The 20,528-nt window shown below is 38.5% G+C and overlaps 2 protein-coding genes across 2 annotated transcripts; one reads left to right on the forward strand and one right to left on the reverse strand.

The window, feature by feature from the left end:
• Nucleotides 1-2,117: 2,117 nt before the first annotated feature.
• Nucleotides 2,118-12,461, forward strand: LOC127425188 (stathmin-2-like). Its single transcript, XM_051670901.1, has 5 exons — nucleotides 2,118-2,286; nucleotides 7,624-7,719; nucleotides 8,377-8,552; nucleotides 9,344-9,535; nucleotides 11,208-12,461. Exons 1-5 carry the CDS (start codon nucleotides 2,268-2,270, stop codon nucleotides 11,265-11,267), a joined length of 543 nt encoding a protein of 180 aa, XP_051526861.1. The 5' UTR covers nucleotides 2,118-2,267; the 3' UTR covers nucleotides 11,268-12,461.
• A 3,983-nt stretch (nucleotides 12,462-16,444) lies between these two features.
• Nucleotides 16,445-20,125, reverse strand: LOC127425176 (hairy/enhancer-of-split related with YRPW motif protein 1). Its single transcript, XM_051670875.1, has 5 exons — nucleotides 19,979-20,125; nucleotides 19,629-19,704; nucleotides 19,443-19,526; nucleotides 18,787-18,868; nucleotides 16,445-18,262 (listed from the first exon to the last, which is right to left on the reverse strand). Exons 1-5 carry the CDS (start codon nucleotides 20,062-20,064, stop codon nucleotides 17,622-17,624), a joined length of 969 nt encoding a protein of 322 aa, XP_051526835.1. The 5' UTR covers nucleotides 20,065-20,125; the 3' UTR covers nucleotides 16,445-17,621.
• Between the last annotated feature and the right edge of the window lie 403 nt (nucleotides 20,126-20,528).

A 20,528-nucleotide genomic window follows, 5' to 3' on the forward strand; every position in this document is an offset into this window, starting at 1 on the left:
AACAATCTGTCTGTAAACAATTGTTGGAAAAATTACTCGTGTCATGCACAAAGTAGATGTCCTAAATGACTTGTTAAAACTATAGTTTGTTAATATTAAAACTGTGGAGTGGTTAAAAAATGAGTTTTGATGACTTCAACCTAAATGTATGTAAACTTCTTACTTCAACTGTAATTACTACAAATACATGCACGATTAATCCAGATGCAAGGAAAAAAATCGAAGTAAAAACTACATATCTCAGTTGTTTCCAAGTCTGCACTGAATTATTGTTAGATATGATGCATTGATATGGATTTGATGCTGCAGGGGTTTGACTGAGAAGCAGATCCATTATTAAAACAAATCATTAAAATAAAATAAACAATTATTAAATACTTAATTTGCAAAAAAATATAATTAGCATAAGATGACATTTAGTCCAAACGTGCCCATGCAGTGTGTGCATGTATACAGGAAAGAGAGATTTTGGCTGTTAATTGATTTTAGATGGCCAGATGTATATTTTTGGGGATATATTTAATATTAAGAATATATTTATTGAAAAGATCTTGTTTTTTAGAGGCTACTGTATAATTTGCTTGTTATGATTTCTATGATGATAATTCCCACACATGGGATAAAAAATAAATAATTGCTTATATTTTTGCTTATTTTGGTTGAGGCAAGTCACTTATTTTGTACTTGTTTTTTCAGACCAGGTTACTTGTTTCTCTTGTGAGACCTGGCAACACTGCAACTGGTGCTGTATATTACCCACCCTTAGCCCTGAGTGCTGTCATTAAAAAAAAAGAACATTATTAACCATTCTTTTGTTTAGTTCTAACCGGTTACCAGTTGGAAAAGAGGCTGCGGAAATCTGGAACCGGAACTGAAAAATACTGTTTCTGCTCAGAATGAAACTAAATGAAAAACATTTCGTTTTTTGTCCATGAATGTAATTATAATATGAATAATATTTTAAACAAATTTGTTTCACTACTTTTTTTTTTTTTTTTTTTATTATATAAAAGGTTATTCCAAACTAATTATACCAAAATTTCTTTTTTCATGAATTTTGACTTTTAATGAGAGTTATTTTTACATTATTTTGTTACTGTCTCTGCTCTGTTACACCACATAGATATTTTTTAACCTTTAGGCCCAGAAAACATATCAAAATTATTTTGAAATCAAAAAATTAGAAGATATTCATGTAATGGTTTTATATTAATTTCATTTTTTATTTATTTTTTAATAACTCAAAAGTTCTGGACAAAAGAAATGAGTGACAGGTCATTGACCTCATTTGTTAGACCTCTTGTTTTATTATTTAACTGTTGTTATTGTAGTTTGTAAACACCATAATGTGATGGGTCATGGTGCCAAAAATCATTAATTTATTGTTTTATAAATATTTATTATTATAATAATTATTATTATTATTATTACTGACCAAATGTACCAAATAAATATTTCACAATGATTAATATTAATAAGCATGTTTTGATGTGTCCTCTGAACTTGATATTATGTTTTACAAATAGAGTGTAAAACATAATTTAACTATAACTAAAACAATATTTACAAACGGTTGAAATACATTGAGGTACATAAAAGCATCACGTTATAGTAGGCCTCAGTCCCTAGATAGTCCTGGGAGGGGCACCTTGCGACCCAGTGCAGCTTCCTCGTCAGTACTACTAGCACAAAATTCTTCTAAAATGCTATATGTAAAATGAAATATAAAATAGGCTACTGCATGTGATATTTCACAAAATTTCATAAAAGACTAAATGGAAAGAAGACCGCAGACAGCCAGCTATTCAGATAAAATAATCCATAATTTGATAATGATAATGTGCTTCATCTAGACTTCTGTGAACATTCAAGTTACCAAATGTTCATCCAATAACCAGCCTTTTGATGAAGCCTACTGTAGTATACTATAGTATACCTGCTCCCCTATAAAATGGATATAATCAATGAGAACTGCATGAACGGGCTGGACCACAGCAGAAAAAGGGGGGAGACACAATTAGTCACCTTGTAAGCGACACACCGTTGACATCCTCCTCCTGTACATTAGACCGGGCAGCAAGCGTTTAAGGACAAACAGCAACAGCCAATCTGATTGAACACACGCACGATCGTAATCCCCGGACCTGCTCTCGCGTACTCCTTCCCCATAGAGCGCCGTTCTGCTGAGTCAGTGCCTTATCAGAGCGAACCAGTTCCTCGCCACCGCACAGAGCTGAGACGCACCAGTCACCGCAACAACTCCAGCCATGTCCAAAACTGCAATCGGTAAGACAAACCTTCCTGTCGTTGTGCATGCATATGATGCAGGTTAGGGGATGCTAATAGATGCGCGCTAGGGGGTTGATGAGACTGGGCGCACAAAAGAGCCTCACGGGGTGATGCAGGTGAAACGGAATAAAAAGGTTTCGCCTACTGACTGGGATATTTCAGGAATATAAATGTGCTGCCTCATTTTAGACCCATGATGTTTAATTTTTAAATATGCCATTTTAGGTGCATGCAGAAAAGGAAGGCTTTATTAATTCAAACCACATTCAGTTGTGTTATTATAGAGAATGCATGCTTGAAAATATATATTAGAACATGTTTTATAAGCCTTAACGTTTCAAATGATGGTGACAGTGCACCTGCTAGCTCATGCATCTCCAGCATAATGCAGAAGGACCCCACCCAAGCTCGTGCTCTGTGTTTCAGCCTTAAGATCCAATACAGCTTGACAATTCCGTACTCTGAACAGTTTAAGCTTTTGACAGTCGCTATACACAATATTTCAAGCCATCTTGAGAATTATCACAAATTACAGGGTTAATAACTGGTCTGAAGTCACTAATTTGGGGCATTACTCATTAGCTGGTGGGTTTATCACAGACTACACACTGGCTGCATTTCTGTTTTACCTTATTTATGATGGGTAAATAATATTTATTAAGAAAATCCATGAGTTCTCACACCTTCAGTTTATTCTTGTGCCTTGATGTCATCATTTAGCTGGCATAAGCCATATCACCATTCAAAAACAATCTCTAAATTATTTTAGGCTGTAATTGAGGATTTTTGTGTCCTGACATTTTGTCACACCATTTCTAGTGTTCTGGCACCATATTAAAGGCAGACTGCAGTACTAAACTGATTGAGGCTTTAACTGGAAGTATGTCAAGGCTGGGGTTGTCTCGCCACTAAGCATGTCTCGGTGCTGTTGTGATGTTGGATTATGTTGTAGGCGGCAAAAGTGGGGCATGTAACATGCACAAGGTGGCTATATTTGCTATAGATGCCTGCAGGGTAGGGCAATAGTGCACTGTTGGACTGTTGGACCTCTGTTCAAGCTGTCATATCATTTGAAAAGTTAAATGACAGCTTCCTGAGAAAGATCTCTTATGGAAATCCAGTTATGTACAGTTAATCTTGCCATTTACATATGGGGAAATGTCTGGAGATATTTAATTTAGTTTCACAAAACACATGAGAAATGTCATAATAAAGGCCTTCTGCTAATGAGAAAGAGCATGCCAATCAATAAAGTTTATAGAATATTTATAGGGTTGTCGGAAAGACTTGCATTTGTCAGCTCCATAACACTCCCAAGTAATCCAGATTAAAATAATAATCATGCATTGCTATGCAAGATTATGCCGCTTATGTATTATCAAATTGCCCATTATGGTGTCATATTGATGACCTGATATAACTCATTTAAAAGCATGGCTGTTTGACTTAGTTAATGAGACCTTTAATTGTGCATTTTTCTTAATTATTGGTTAATTGGTACAATACCATCTCTGCCTGACAGAATTGCCCGTTATATATCAAAACAGAGCTACGAATTACTTTAAGTTCCAAGGATTTGTCCAATATCAATGAATATTATTGATCTCCCCACGTAAACTCCACCCCACCCATCCATGTTTATCATCTAAGATTACTGGATATGTGAGGGCAGTATGACTTATCCAATAAAGCCCCATTAATCTTTGGCGTATAAGTAATTGAAGCAGTATGTGCTTAAACAGACACATTCAGCAATGTTTCACTGGGGTGGGGCCAGTCATTTCTTTGTGAGGCAAATGAATATGAATGTCCTATTTGATTAATGTATTTCAAATAAATGATCTGAAATACCATAATAAGCATGGTTATTTTTGCATAAATGTTGCATGTGGTCTCAAGTCAGTTATACTCTTTTTTTTTTATTTTTTTTTTTTAATTGGTGGTTGCAATGTAAATGAAGAGTTAAAGCTCAGCTTTGGGGACATCTGCCCAACTGCAGTGGACAGAGCGTGTGTGTGTGTGTGTGTGTGTGTGTGTGTGTGTGTGAGAGAGAGAGAGAGAGAAAGTGGTGGGATGGGCCATTATTGATTTCCAGGGTGGGCATGCTGATGCATTATCAAAGAAACCACACAAAGGGCAGACATTTACATTGTCCATTGGACCATATAGTCTTACTGCAGATTTTGTGTCTTTTACATTTGTTCTACATTGTATTCAGTGGTGGTACAGATGTAATACATGGAACTGCACCACTGTATACATGAAGGTATAACTAATTCAGTGGCTTAAGACCTGGAAAAAATGGAAACATGAATAAGAATGGCTTGAATTACTCAACCCAACGTGTTCTCAAAATACTTGGCACAAAATTTTTTGATACTTTTTATTGTCCCACTGTTACATCAGTGATCATTGACCGTCATAGCTACAAAAAGGGTGTGGTCCCAAAGGGGGTGGGGGCTACTCTTGCTACTCTTTCCAAATTACAAAACCTCTATTATGTTCTGACTGAGAGTATTGCAAGCATACAGATTCAGTCATCTGCCTTAGATCCTTTTCACCTGCTCACCAGCCGGCTGACCTGAATTATCTGCTTCACTGAGCTGTCTATTGGCCTTATCTTACCGTGAAAAGGGAAATTGCTTGCAAAGATCTTCGAACACATAAATCCCCATTGCCACCCCCTCACTTTACCGGCAGGAATGGTTTGCTCCAGTAATTACTAATTAAAGCCCCCTACACGAAAAGCAGCATGCCTGAGGGCTTTTAATCCTAGCGGGAGTGAACACAGTGATTCTCTTTCCTCATACCCTTCCTAGTTTTCTCCATCCTCTATTTGTGAGGAAGGATTAATAAGCTTGCAAGTGAGGGGGAGTTGATCGGGTTTGAGATAGGGCTGTCACGATTATAAAATTTGGTTGACAATTAATTGTCAAACAAATAATTACGTTTATGATGATTAATTGTCTCGTTAAGGGCTTTCACGATTAATTGTCATATAAAATGTCATATTTACTTTTTTTCTGCATGTGTGCTTCATACATCTGAACAAGTAATTTGTACATATTTAACTTCAAATATATAAATCAAATAATAAAATTGGGATAAACTATGATTTTCTTTTAAGGATTTAAAAAAACTTATGAAAACAATCGTTTAAAGTGAAAACGTTCACTATCAGAGTTGATACTTGTTTGTTTAGAGTTTAGCGTGAGCCTCTGCTGACAGTGTGCTCATCAGAGCGCTTGAGAAGCACTTCACGTGCTCCTCCAGAAAGAAGCTGGTTGACCTCAGCAGTGCGGCTCAGTGACGCTTGGACTCGACTAAAAGACACACAAACACACCGTTCATAGCATTTATACAGTATATTCACTTAAAATGTCCTTAAATGGAATTTGAATGCCCAATAATCGCAGTTGTCTCAAATAATCGTGGTTAGATGAAATAACCGCGATCAGACGGTTATTTAATAAACGCCACAGGCTTAGGCGGAGAGCAACTCGAGAAAGTAGAACGGTGTTGGAAAGCATAGCAGTCTAACATCTGGATGGAGAAATTTATTTGATAACATCAACACTGCACTGCTGTCAAGACATTGATTTATATGCACTCACATAGAGAAGATAAATGGTCCCTGTTTGCTCAAGGAAAATCGCTTAAAACGCTTCAATGTAGCGTCTACCATCATTGATGTTTTAAAGATTTAGCCTTGTTTTACTGCAAAAAGCATTTTCTTTATCAGTATTTTTTCAAGTAAAAATATCTAAACATACTTAAAACAAGATACATTTACTTGAGTAGCAAATTTGCATTAGATAGTTAGACTTTTGTGTGTGTGTGTGTGTGTGTGTGTGTGTGTGTGTGTGTATACTTAGCTATAGTTTGGGGACAAATTTGTAACAAAATGGAGCAAAATCGGACAAAGCCTGCCTTTGTGGACATTTTGGGATGTCCTCATTTGGAAAAACGATCCATACATAAATTAAATGATGATTTGTGTGTGTGTGTGTGTGTGTGTGTGTGTTTGATTTACCCCACTGACATTTATTTTTTTTATTTTTTTTGGGTGACACTTTAAGGTGGTATTTGTTAAATACTGTAGATAAGTTAACATGAACTAACAATGATCAATACTTTTACAGCACTTATAAATCTTGTCTACTGTTAATTTTAACATACATTTTTAATATTTAACGTATACAGTACGTTAACATTAGTTAATGCATTATGAACTAACATTGATTTTTATAAATTTACCTAGATTCATAAATGCTGTTAAAAAATATTGTTTACTCTTAGTGATACCTAACCATTCACTAATGTTAATAAATACGACCTTATTATACCATCTTTTTCATGTTTTAAGCTAACAAAATATTAAGGTTTTTTTGCTTAAAACAAAGGCACAATTTGCCAATGGGGTACTTAAGTAAAGATATATTCTTATTATTAAGCAGTAAATGTATCTTGTTCTCAGGATTTTTAGATATTTTAGTGGAAAACATAGCAAAAAAATAAAATAAAATAAAAAATAAATAAAAGCTGATTAAAAGATAAAGATTTTTTGCAGTGTTGCATCCAAGCGTGTATTGCTAGACAGAGAAAAAGAAAAATGATTCTGAAGTTATGGGTTGATTCCAGTAGGATCTGTGTAGCTTGCATCTCATAAACAGCCATCAGGAAATCTGTCTCGTCTTAAGTCTGCTTTGATCGTGCCAACTCACTACCCGCACACACCACCGGTAGTGAAGTCTGGGCAAAAATGGATTCCAATAAATAATGTAACACATAGCTGATGGTTGGGGTGGAGGGGGATGGGTGTATCTTGTGGTGAACATTGTCTTTTAGAAAACCAGAGCGTGTGAGGTCACGAATGCTGGTTTGTTCTTAGAAAGCACTGAAGAAAAGCTATTTTTTTTCCCCTCTAGATCAGGACTTGTCAACATTTTCCAACCCAGGGACCCCCCTAATATGAAAATGCTGGAATTTTTCAGTAGCAATGTGAAATCATCATCATTAATAAATATTGACAAACATGATTACATTATGCTAAACAGATTTACTTTTGTTTAATGGTGATTCTTCCATGCAGATCAACACAAGTTGATATAAAAATGTCTTCAACCATATAAAAACATTCAAAAAATGTTGAACTTAAACCACATGTAGATTTTTTTTTTTTTTTATAAACATTAAATAAATGTTTATTGTCTTATATAAGTCCTTGGGCTCTAGATGATTTGAGTTTTCTGCAACATTAGAGATTCAATCTCAAATAATAATTCAGAAACTGCGAGAGAGGATCTGGGTCAATAATTTTGTGTCTCCCCACAGCATACAAAGAGAAGATGAAGGAGCTGTCCCTCGTCTCCCTCATCTGCTCCTGTCTCTACCCCGAGGCACGCAACAATCTGATGGGAGAGTTTGAAGGTAGGAAATGAAATTATTATGCCAGTAATAAAAAGTTGTGTCGAAGAATTTACAATAATGCTCTTTGGTTTAAAGTGATACTTCACCTAAAAATGAAAATCCTGTAAAAATTTACTCACCTGACTTTTTCTCTTCCACGGAACACAAAAGGAGATGCTAGGCAATGTGTTAGTCTCAGTCACCATTCACTTCCATTGCATTTTTTTTTTTTCATACAATGGAAGTGACTGGTGACTGAGGCTAACATTCTGCCTAATATCTCCTTCTGTGTTCCAAGGAAGAAACATAGTCATACAGGTTTGGAAAAACATGAGAGTTTTTACATTTTTTGGTGAACTATTCCTTTAAGGTTCTCATTTTGTCTGATCTCCATAATATAACTCTTTATTGGCCGATATATGTACTGCTAGGCAATATGAAACCTTTGTTAGACATCTTTACAGCTAATATGGATCAATAAATGTCTGATAAATGCTCTGGGTGATCGTATAACAAAGTTATATGAGCTCATTACATGAGCAGAAGCCAGTTTGTACATTTGACTGCTTGCATCTGGATGTTCAAACCTCACCAGTGTGCTGATAAATCTGTGTTGCCTGACAAACTGCAGTCTCTAAACAATGGCTAACCATCTCACTTTGCATCTTGCACGTTTAGACATGGAGGTTAAACCCATTAACAAACGGGCTTCTGGCCAGGCCTTTGAGGTCATCCTTAAGCCACCCTCGCCCACGTCTGATGGAGGTTACAGCATCACTTCTCCTCCCAAGAAGAGGGATTTGTCCCTGGAGGACATCCAGAAGAAGCTGGAGGCAGCAGAGGACAGGAGGAGAGTGAGTGACCTACAGTTCATACTGAACATACTGTATACGCGTTGTTATAATTTGTATTGTTACATGGCTCTCTGGAATACTTGATTCTGATTGGTCAATTGTGACATTCTTTGGTCAAATATTTTTGTATAATTAGCGCTAAACTGTATAATTGTCCGTTGCCCAAGGCAACACTTCCTACATAGCTGTGCAAGTCTCTTTATGTTGCTCAACTGTTAGAGCATGGCACCAGCAAAGCTAAGATCAAGGGTTTGATTCCCGGGGAACACTCAAACTGATAAAATGTATACAGTAAATGGACTGTATGTCGCTTTGGATAAAAGCGTCTGCCAAATGCATACATTTAAATGTGAATTTATTCAGTAAGTAGCCAAGTAATAAATAAAAATTTACATTTAGCTGGACTTTATTGCAAAATAAACCCCTTTAGGTTGATATTAAGACCCCTTGGCTTTGTGTCAGGGTCCTGATAACCCTGTTGGATTTATTTTTGGTAATAATGTGGCCAAATGCTCATCCTTTACTTATGTATCAGAATTTATGTTTGATATTTGTAATTTTATATACTGAATACCTCAGATAAGAATCATTATGTCATATATAATTCAGGTTCCACACATCCTACAGATGAGGCTCATGTTAAAGGTTAATGTTTCTGTTGTAAATTCATCTGTTTAAGTTATGGTTAGTTTTCTTTCTCTGTAGGCAGGGAGTTATTGATTATTGACCAAGAATGTCTACCTTATAAATTAACATACAGATGTAATCCAGCTCTCTCTCTTCCTCTGCAGTCCCAGGAGGCTGAAGTGCTGAGAGCTCTGGCTGAGAAGCGTGAGCACGAGCGGGAGGTCCTGCTGAAGGCCATGGAGGAGAACAACAACTTCAGCAGGATGGCGGAGGAGAAACTCAACATGAAGATGGAGCAGATCAAGGAAAACCGTGATGCCCACCTTGCAGCCATGCTGGAACGACTGCATGAGCAAGTGAGGGTTCTCAGGGCTGCTTTGTTAGAAGCTTGAAGTCTTGACTTGTAACTGAATTGTGCTCTTCATTGTGATAGAGTATGTGATTAATTGGCCCTTAATAACTTGGACAAATTCTCTCTTAAAGGTATAGTTAAAGGAATTATATCATAATTTACTCATTACATCATCATTTCATAATTTTTGTTTGAAATATTCCTTTATAATTTATGTTATGCTAGCTTGCTAAGGCATGATAACCCATGTTGGGCAGTTTGTACAGGAGAAGTGTGCTATTATTTTTCTTAGTGATCAGACTTACAATTTCACCTGGCAATAAATAAAATGGGCAAAAACCCCCACAGATAAATAGACAGACAGAAAGACAGACAGATAGATGGATGGATGGATGGATGGATGGATGGATAGATAGATAGATAGATAGATAGATAGATAGAAAGATAGATAGATAGATAGATAAGAAGGAAGGAATAATGGATGGATTGATTGATGGATGGATGGACAGACAGACAGACAGGAAGGAAGGATGGATGGATAGACAGACAGGAAGGACAAAATAAAGGAAGGATGGACAGACAGGAAGGAAGGAAGGAAGGATGGATGAATGGATGTATAGACAGACAGACAGACAGGAAGGAAGGATGGATGAATTAATGGATGGATGGATGGATGGATGGACGGACAGACAGACAGACAGACAGACAGGAAGGAAGGATGGATGGATAGACAGACAGACAGACAGACAGGAAGGAAGGATGGATGGATAGACAGACAGACAGACAGACAGGAAGGAAGGAAGGAAGGATGGATGGAAGGATAGATGGATAGACAGACAGGAAGGAAAGAAGGAAGAAAGGAATGAAGGAAGGAAGGATGGATGAATTAATGGATGGATGGATGAACGGACAGACAGACAGACAGACAGACAGGAAGGATGGATGGATAGACAGACAGACAGACAGACAAACAGACAGACAGACAGACAGGAAGGAAGGAAGGAAGGAAGGATGGATGGAAGGATAGATGGATAGACAGACAGGAAGGAAAGAAGGAAGAAAGGAATGAAGGAAGGAAGGATGGATAGATAGACAGACAGAAAGAAAAGAAGGAAGGAAGGAAGGTTGGAAGGAAGACAGACAGATGGGAAGGAAGGATGGATGAATGGATAGATGGATAGACAGACAGGAAGAAAAGAAGGAAGGAAAGAAGGAAGGATGGATGTAAGGAAGGGAAGGAAGGAAGGAAGGAAGGAAGGATGGATGGATGGATGGACAGATAGACAGAGAAGAATGAATGAAGGAAGGAAGGATGAATGGATGAATAGCAGACAGGAAGGAAGGAAGGGCGGACGGACTTACAGACAGGAAGGAAGGATGGATGGATGGATGAATAGGCAGACAGACAGGAAGGAAGGAAGGAAGGATGGATGGATGGATAGATGGATGGATGGACAGACAGACAGGAAGGAAAAAGGAAAAAAGTAAGGATGAATGGGCAGACAGGAAGGAAGATAGATAGATAGATAGATAGATAGATAGATAGATAGATAGATAGATAGATAGATAGAAAGTAATACCCTAGTAACAATCTGGCAATGTCTTAGCAACAGCTTTAAGATATGAATTACAATGTTTATATTAATTAATTTGTTTTTTATGTTTCCACCTTTCAGGAGAAGCATGCTCAGGAGGTGCGCAGAAACAAAGAGCTGAGGGAAGAACTGACAGCATGAGCACATCGCCTTACACCCACCACCCCATCACCCCACCCCCTCCTCCTCCCATACCTGTGACCCTCTGTCCCCAGAGACACCCCCTCTCACCGCACTTCTGCAGCCTAGTAGAGAAGAGTCTCTGGTGCCCCACCCCCTCTCCTGCCCCACCCTGCCCAGAGGAAGGTAATCGACTCTGCCCCCTCACTATCAGCATCCTCCCCCAGTCCATAAGACAAAAGGAACACAAAAAGATTTTTTTTTGCTCAATTTGAAATCGAACAGATGAAAGTGGTTGTTGTTTTTTTTTGTTTTTTTGTAAATACTTCCTATTTGTTTTATATGAAACGATGAAAAGTATCACGTTGTGCCATTTTATAAGTTTCTCTCTCTGTATCTTTCTCTTTTAGTGGATGTACTCGTTTCCCCTCTCTCTCTCTCTTATCAAATCTGCTACAGTTTTTCTTGTGCCAGGCTTTGGTGTTTGTGAGTTTGCTGGCTAGCTGACATTTGCAATGTCTTCTCTAAACCCAGTGATCACATTAGTGTCTTTTTGTCAATGAGGAGAGAGTAAAGCCACCACAGTACACACAATACACACAGTACACACAATACACACAGTACACTCAACTCTAACAGGTAACTATCAAAGCATTTACAAGACAACTCTTTCTCTTTTTTCATACAATCATGTAGTAAATATTCACAACCCACAGACACACACACTTACACACTTTATGTCCTGCTCAGCATGATTTAGTAATTGTTTTTTTATGAAAAATAACACGTGGTTTGAGCCCAGCCGAAGTCATGTGACACCTCTTGACTCTTGTTTGACCATTTGAACTCTGTAACCTTCTCATTTCTTGAGAAATATTTGTACATGGTTCTCTTATTCTAATCAAAGTGTGCCAAAGAGAACCTAGATTTAAAGATTCTTGGGTTTAAGATGGGGATATATAAACAGTTAAAATGGACACGACAGAATGACGTGTGTGTGTGTGTGTGTGTGTGTGTGTGTGTGTGTGTGTGTGTTTGTGTGTGTCCAAAGCAATGTGGGAGGACAGCTTTAGAATGTCCCATTTCACTTGTATGAGATGTCACACACCTGCCGTCCACATCTTTCTCTTCCAGCTGTGTGGTTTATTCCCTTAACACTTGTAACTGTGGGAGCAAGCTGTGGTGAATAAAGGCTTGGGGTTCTTTGAATGAGAATATCTTGTCTTTGGTTTCTTTTCATCTTAGACAAGCTGTTATATCAAAACACTTTCTTAAACCAACATAGACATTCAATTCAATCCAAATGAATCACCTGTGCGACTGGAGGCATGAAAAGATCTGAAGTGCAACACCACAGATTACCAACAGGTGGCGATAAAATACTTTGCAACAAAATATATGAATAACTCGCGTTGTCAACAAATGTTTTAGTAGTTTAGAAAGCTTCCTAAATTAACATAAACATTTAATTCAATTAAAATGTAACATCTGTGCGCTTACAGGCATGAAAATATGTGAACGGCGTGTCCAGGAGTTTGGAGAATCTAAACTGTAACACAACCGATTACCAACAGGTGGCGATAAATGACTTTGGAACCAAATATACGAATTACTCGCAATGACGCATTGACAACAATTGTTTTAGTAGTCTTTTAATATGATCTTAATGGAAATATATATTGCATACTGTGCAGTATATGTTATTTACAATATTCAATAATAAATATTTCAAACAGTAGTATACATTGTTGTCACATGACTTCATAATGTTACACGTTTAATTCAACGATAACCATCCAGTTGTCATCTCAGAAATAATAAGGACTAGTTTGCATTTTTACTCTAATTTGGAAGTATAAATCAAAATGAATCTAGTTAGAGATGTAAAATTTGCTGTTAAAATAACTTCTGGTTCGTTTGTCATACTGGAAATGGAAGGTAAAGTCGAGCACATTGGGTGTCCGAAAATACATATTTCCCTACTATATAGTATGCCAAAAGCAGTATGCAAACGGAGTAGGTGTCCGAATCCTCAGTATAAATGAAGTTACTGTTTACAAACAAACACTCCACCCCGTCCCTTCAGGGTTCTTTTGGTATCCCAGAAAAGAACTGCTGTCTATGGACGCTTCGCTCAAATTGCGCTGAAACTGCCCCAAAAGTGCTGTTTGTGGGGTTGGAACACCCCGTTTACCACAGATTATTGGAGATTGGGGCTTCTTTAGATTTCCACCAGATCGCTGCATCAGAAAAAAAACTCAGGATTTTACATAAATGATGATAATTCACGGGTCACCGTCATTGTCACTGTGTCTACTCTATTGGACACAATTGACCCGCAGCAGTTGTTGGTTGATATTAAAATTTTTATGAAGAAATTACGTAAACTCTGATTGTAAACTGCTTTTTTCATTTCCAAAGTGCTGTCGCTGTGACAGATATGAGGTCAAATATAATCTAACGATGATATTATATGATCAAGACCACCATATATGATATAACAGGAGGAACAGAAACCGTCTCCACCACCGCAGAACATGGACTATTGTTTGTGAAAGGATAAGTGAATAAAAATAATGTCATACTGTGAAAATGATGTCTTTGCATTTATTTTGAATGCAGTAAATAATATTATTAAATCGAAAACAGCTGTTATTATGTTTTGATATGGAATATGATCATTTTGAAGTAAGAATATTATTATTATTTATTGAATGTGGGTTAATAATTTAAGCAGTAAAGACACATATTGCATTTCTAGTGGTAGTTCTTATTTTTATATATCACATGTCTTAGGCTTTAGAAGTGTGTTAAACATGTGAGGATGTGTATTCATCAACCTGTTTCATGTCTGATATGATCATACAGGCTCATTGAATCAAGTTTAAACTTTAAACCAATATTTCAGAAAAGAACTCATAGATATTGGTTTACATATTCCTTTATAATAACTTTTTATTAACATTTTTTGGGGGGGGGGGATTTTTCCCCTTTTTCTCCCAATTTGGAATGCCCAATTCCCAATGCGCTCTAGGTCCTCGTGGTCGCATAGTGATTCGCCTCCATCCGGGTGGCGGAGGACGAATCCCAGTTGCCTCCGCGTCTGCGCATCTTATCACGTGGCTTGTTGAGCGCGTTGCCACGGAGACATAGCACATGTGGAGGCTTCACGCCATCCACCAATTCACCATGCGCCCCACTGAGAACAAACTACATTATAGTGACCACGAGGAGGTTACCCCATGTGACCCCCATGTACCCTCCCTAGCAACCGGGCCAATTTGTTTGCTTAGAAGACCTGGCTGGAGTCACTCAGCACACCCTAGGATTCGAACTAGCGAACTAGCGAACTCCAGGGGTGGTAGCCAGCGTATTTTACCACTGAGCTACCCAGGCCCCCTACTTTTTATTAACATTAAAATACATTATTTCTTTCTATAAAGCATAAAAGATTATTAAAACTGTAGCCCTGCCTATTTCCACCATTGAAATCTGCTGCTCAAAAGAACCCGGAAGCGTGGTTTCCTGCGGTGTAAAGTCAGAGTAATTTAATCTATAAAAGAGTAGGTGAGAGAAATACCTGATGTGCTCCAGCGAGACTGTGAAGTAATCATCCACTGGACACTTTACTATCCCATAATGTCACAGTAGCTGAGGAGACATCATATTTAAAATACTGAATTAAAATGACCAATTCCCACTACTTACTAGGTCCTCATGGTGGTGCGGTTACTCACCTCAATCCGGGTGGCGGAGGACAAGTCTCAGTTGCCTCCGCTTCTGAGACCGTCAATCTGCGTATCTTATCACATGGCTCATTGCGCACGACACCACGGAGACTCCGCATGTGGAGGCTCATGCTACTCTCCGTGATCCACACGTAACTTACCACATGCCCCATTGAGAGCGAGAACCACTAGTCGCGACCATGAGGAGGTTACCCCATGTGACTCTACCCTCCCTAGCAACCGGGCCAATTTAGTTGCTTAGGAGACCTGACTGGAGTCACTCAGCACACCCTGGATTCGAACTCGCGAATCCAAGGGTGATAGTCAGCATCAATACTCTAAATTGTGCTTGTTTAACAAAACCAGAGTAGATTATTTTCACCGTTATTATATCATATTTTTGGAAACGTTCCAGGATTGAGAATGTCCGGGAATATATTCATACTACTCACTTGTATACCTAAAGAATGTATTTTTTACCAGCCAAGAATTGCGTTCTTCATTAATTGCAGAACATCCTCTGATAGTACACGATTTTGAACACAGCCACAATGGGATACAGTACCAACAGTTGCAAGAAAATGCAAACTGTGAAGTATGCATACTGCCTAATACTATTAGTATGGTAGTACTGCTATTTCAAACACATCCTTTGCTGCTATCTACTTAAAGTTTTAGGAAATGCAACTCGCAATCAACTCCTCTGAGGGAAACGAGGGTGGAAACACGATTAAGAACTTCTAAAATAGCTTTAAATGAAGCTAGAGCGAGAAATAAAGAAGTGTTGGCAGTGTGTAGGTGGGGAATCTGTTTTACGGCTTTGGCAGGCAGTTATAGTACCCGTGGTGGTAGCGTGGGAGTTCACCACATCAGGAGCACAGTGAACTCCTGTGATTGCTCTGGGACAAAGCTGCACTGTGCGGCTCACTACTCCTTCTATACCGCTCTCTTTCCTCCCATGTCAGCCAGGCCAGCCAGGCTACCATTGTCCAGGATATCCCTTGGCTGTTAATGGCTTCCTGGATACATAGAGAGGCCCCTGGGCTGTGTTTGATATCAGTTCAAAATGAACACATACAGGCACTGGTTCAACCCTATAGAAGTCTGCAGTGCCTCTCATCTCACTGGCATGAAAAGAACTATTCATCCCCAATGCATCAAATCACGTGTAATGTGTGAGATGTATTTATGTATAGGCTATCCACTTGTGAGTAAGGGGTGCCTGGAACATTTCAAACACGCCAACAATACTAGACGATAAAAAATTTATAAATACTGAATGGATGAATGGTTTTGATATTTTATCCTTGATATTTAAAATATTTCTGAATTAGCTGACAGTGTATAGAGCCAGCAAAATCCGGTAATGATTTAAATACATCACCAAAAAGCTTGTGTTTTTTAACTAGTCTATGTGATTGTTGATGTTTCAGTCTCTTTGAAAGTGTTACAAATGGACACAATACAGGCTTATCAGCTACATATATTCATTTTATTACAAGAAAGTCACACAGGTTAGTGAGACACAGGCACAGTACCACACCATCTCTTCCTTTACCATCTATTCCCCTAGTCTTACTGGAGATATCTGATTTTTCCAGTGCAAATTTCCCTATTAAAATACAAAAATGATCTGGTTTCTGCTCCTCAAGTACAGCTGACACACACAGAGAGAGAGAGACGATTTGGGGCAAGGATGAGGGATAGTGTGTGCATGAATGCACAATTCTGTTATTAACTAACCTAATAGTGCCTTTCATTAGAGTTAAATTAGTGCAGTTCTGAGAGATTGTCTCTTTTGAAATAGTATCAGATGTAGCAGTGGTCCACCTCTGCCAACAGTAAACTCATGACATTTCATACAAATAAACACAGCACAAACATTGCAGGTCACTGACCAAAATTCTTTAAAATCTTTATAAAAATAAAGTATTATTTTTGTTAATCAAGTTCAGTTGAGACAGGTTCTGTTGCATAGGTTTCATAGAATTGCAGAGGGAAAGTTGCAAAACATCATTTTGATTGCATAGTCGCTCAATATTATGCAGATGCTGGAGATTTTTTCTCAAATAAGATGCCTTTATAAGATCATTCTTTGTCTTTACGTATTTTACAATATCTTGCCATCAAACTCTCTGCTTGATGTAAAAATGTAAGATGCAAATCGATATTTTATGTGAGCAAACGGCTTTAAAACTATTATTATCCATAATATAATGAAACTAGCTTCTGGTTTGAGTTTTACCCCATTAAGTAAGGCATTGCTTTTGTTCCAAATTACCCTCCCTCCCTCTCTCTCTCTCTCTCTCTCTCTCTCTCTCTCTCTCTCTCTCTCTCTCTCTCTCTCTCTCTCTTTCTCTCTCTGTCTTCACTTCGATAGCAAGGTAAGGCAGGTACCTGCATTGTACTTTGCTCTACTGAGGGACAACGAACTAAAATTGTTTGGAACTGATGGACGAGATCCTGGACATCTGCAAAACCCATCTCAGTTTTAAAAGACAACTTCATCAGTTCTGTGTTTGCCTTTTCCCTTTTTATAGAGAGAAAGTCTTGCATCACCATCTCTTCCACATAGTCAGATATTACAGAAAATGACAAGTAATTTCTAACTGACTTCAGAGTTCAGAGTGTAATGTTTTTGTAGAGTTCAGAAGGCCCCTATTTCCATGCTCCAAGGCCTGTAGGGCTTCCCCAGGCTGCTGGAGGGAGTTGCAGGGGCCAGTGAACTCGGGGACAGTAGAGGAAATGCGCTGAGTGGGAAGGGAAATGCTGACAGGCTCGAAAGTGACGTCAGGAGGGGAGGAGAAAGCTTGGATGCAGAAAGTGGTGTGAGCCCAGGGGGCAGGGAGGCACTGGGCGGCACCCTGAGTGGCCTGGTCTGCCCTGCCTCGGTGATCACTGTACCATTCAGCCTGCTGGGGGCATGCGGCTTTGTGGAGGATGCAGATGGAGATGAGGAGGAGGGTGATGAAGAATTTGAGGATGGAGGACTGCTGGTGCTGCGTGGGGGTGGCACCCCCTGCTGGTGCTGCTGCTGTTGCAGGAGAAGATGATGAGCCAGATGGCCAGGAGGTGTTCCAAATGCAGAGCCCCACGCCAAGTGACCCAAACCGGAGTGAGCCTCTCTCTGGGAGGCATAACTGTTCAGGTGGGATACCAACCGGATACGGAGGGGGTCAGTGTTGTCCAGTCCCTCGATGATACTAAGGTAACGCGCTGTCTCCGCTAGACACTCACGGAAACCCAGCCCACGGTAATCCATGGCCAGTGCATGAGCATCAAAGTAACCTGTAAGAGAGAGGGACAGTTGTTTAGTGGTGTTATCTGATAATGATTATAGCTAATGAAGACTATTGTAAAATCAATGGATTTTGCTGGGAGTGGCTGAGAATGAAACTGAATTGGCACGAGATAAAAATAGACTGATTAAAAGTAAGTTTACAGTTTGGTTTGTCCTGTTTCAGTGGTGTAGGGATTAATTAATTCCGGTGGGGAAATTCCCAAAAGCAGATTCCCAAACATGAGATGATCTCATAATGCTAAGTTAAATCCAACAACAAACTTTGCAAGATTTTAAATGAGAAGTTTTGGTTATACTTTATAAGAACTTCCATTATTTAATTTAATGCTTAACAGAGCATTCGTTACAAATGTCATGAAACTTGTTTGAGTCAGATCAGATAGATAGATAGATACATAGATAGATTATGAATATAATATATTGATATATTAATTCTCATTAATCCAAGGTATTATAAAGTGTTACCCAAAGTTTTACTTTCTCTTTAAAACGATGCTAATGCAAACCTTACCTTTTCCACCAGCAGCATGGAGCATCTTTAAATGATCCACGGTCATCTGCAAAATCTCTGCTTTTTCTAGTTTAGCAGAGCCCTAAGAACGAGAACAAATATATTGATTAGAGCTGTGAATCAATAAAAAACAAAACTGTAACGAATTAATCACACAATTTTTTTTGTGATTGATCACGATTAATCGCAAATAATCATGGTACATGATATACATTAAACATTAAAAAATATCATCATAAATATATTTACTTTATACTTGCTAGTAATTGGTTAGTCATCATTTATCTTCTTTAAATGTGTACATGTTAAAATGTTCAGTGTTTTTTTTTTTTTTTTTTTTTTTTTTTTTTTTTTTTTTTTGCAGATAGACTTAATTAGACACATTTTTACAGGAATAAATCTTTGATACAAGTATATGAATACATGCATTAAAAACAGTGGACATGCTGTAATTAAAAGTTGGGCAAAATCTACAGACGTTTTCCTGTGGACTTTTTATTAATAGGACCAAATGGGCAGATTCAATTCATATCAAGCTTTAATGGCAAGAGAAACGTGTACATTGCCTATGCATTATTGATCAATACACGGTAAATAGCATATTAATTTATGATGATGCTGTAATATGTAAGTCAAATTCAGTGACTGAGACTCACCTGTTTCTCAAAGGCGCTTGGCACTAGTCTACGCAGCTCAGACAGACTGTTATTTATTCTGTCTCTACGGCGTTTCTCAATGATCTGTTGAAAGCGAGTGTGAAATCATTATTAAAAGAACAAGGAGAGATTTATATATATATATATATATATATATAGCATTTTTACATGGAGAAATGCTCTTACCCCTCTGCGACGTTTCCTCGCTTGCACTTGAGAGGTTGTGGATGGAGACATTGATCCAAGGGGAGAATTCACACCGCTTAAAGGACGAAAAAAAAAAAAGATAAGATATGTATTCTTTGAAGCAGTGTTTGCTATCTTGACCTCATCTAGAGGGAACACTTTTATTAGTAGTTTTCAGTGGAAATATTCCACATAATTTTGTTGACAGAACTCTTATCTGAAATTATTCGATCTTAAACACACATTACATTCTAGGTGCCTATTTAGTTTCTTTTCCATTTTTTGCGAAGTAACCTTACTCAAAAACTAGCCCAAATTAAGACAACACACACAAAAAATAAGTAACTTACGTGTTTTCATCTGCGCTCTCCTTCTCCACTTCAATATTCTCATCCAGCTCGCTGTCTGAGGAGCTAAAATCATGATTTCTCTTCATTTTCGCAACAATCTGTAAGCGTGTGTCCTCTTCGTTCGTCTGTCAGTCGAGCCAGACGTTTTCTGTATGAACTGTCAAGCTTTCCCACGGTATCATTTCAACATCACAGCTCGCCAAGAGAGGCGGAGCCAGCCACAGAGATAGCCAATTAGCGAACACATCTGAGTTTGAGTGGCAGGTCGGTTGCCTGCGTCATACTTAAGCCCCGCCCCTCTTCTTGAATACACTTAACAACACGCCAATAGGATGTTCGTCCGTGAGTGTGGAGCTCCGCCCCCGGGTTCCGCCGGCTCTCGTGCAGCTGAAAGGAGTGGCTGGCCGGCTGTCAGCACGCGCAAGCCGTGGGAAAGTTTCTTAGCTGAACGCTGATAACCAATCAGGGGCGACGGCAGTCTCCGGCGCTGGAATGAATGGGGCAATTGGTTGGGGCGACGGGCGGTCTGCGAGTGAGCGTGTGAACCTGT

This window comes from Myxocyprinus asiaticus, chromosome 34 (genome assembly GCF_019703515.2).
Source record: "Myxocyprinus asiaticus isolate MX2 ecotype Aquarium Trade chromosome 34, UBuf_Myxa_2, whole genome shotgun sequence".
Lineage (NCBI taxonomy): Eukaryota > Metazoa > Chordata > Actinopteri > Cypriniformes > Catostomidae > Myxocyprinus > Myxocyprinus asiaticus.

What these genes read in the sequence shown, in the direction of transcription:
- LOC127425188 (XM_051670901.1), top strand. An exon ending in CAGCAGAGGACAGGAGGAGA is followed by an intron (nt 8,553 to 9,343) that starts GTGAGTGACCTA and finishes CTTCCTCTGCAG; the next exon opens with TCCCAGGAGGCTGAAGTGCT. An exon ending in TGGAACGACTGCATGAGCAA is followed by an intron (nt 9,536 to 11,207) that starts GTGAGGGTTCTC and finishes TCCACCTTTCAG; the next exon opens with GAGAAGCATGCTCAGGAGGT.
- LOC127425176 (XM_051670875.1), bottom strand. Translation starts at nt 20,064, where the DNA reads ATGAAGAGAAATCATGATTTTAGCTCCTCAGACAGCGAGCTGGATGAG. An exon ending in GAGAGCGCAGATGAAAACAC is followed by an intron (nt 19,705 to 19,978) that starts GTAAGTTACTTA and finishes TCGTCCTTTAAG; the next exon opens with CGGTGTGAATTCTCCCCTTG. An exon ending in CCATGCTGCTGGTGGAAAAG is followed by an intron (nt 18,263 to 18,786) that starts GTAAGGTTTGCA and finishes TCTCTCTTACAG; the next exon opens with GTTACTTTGATGCTCATGCA.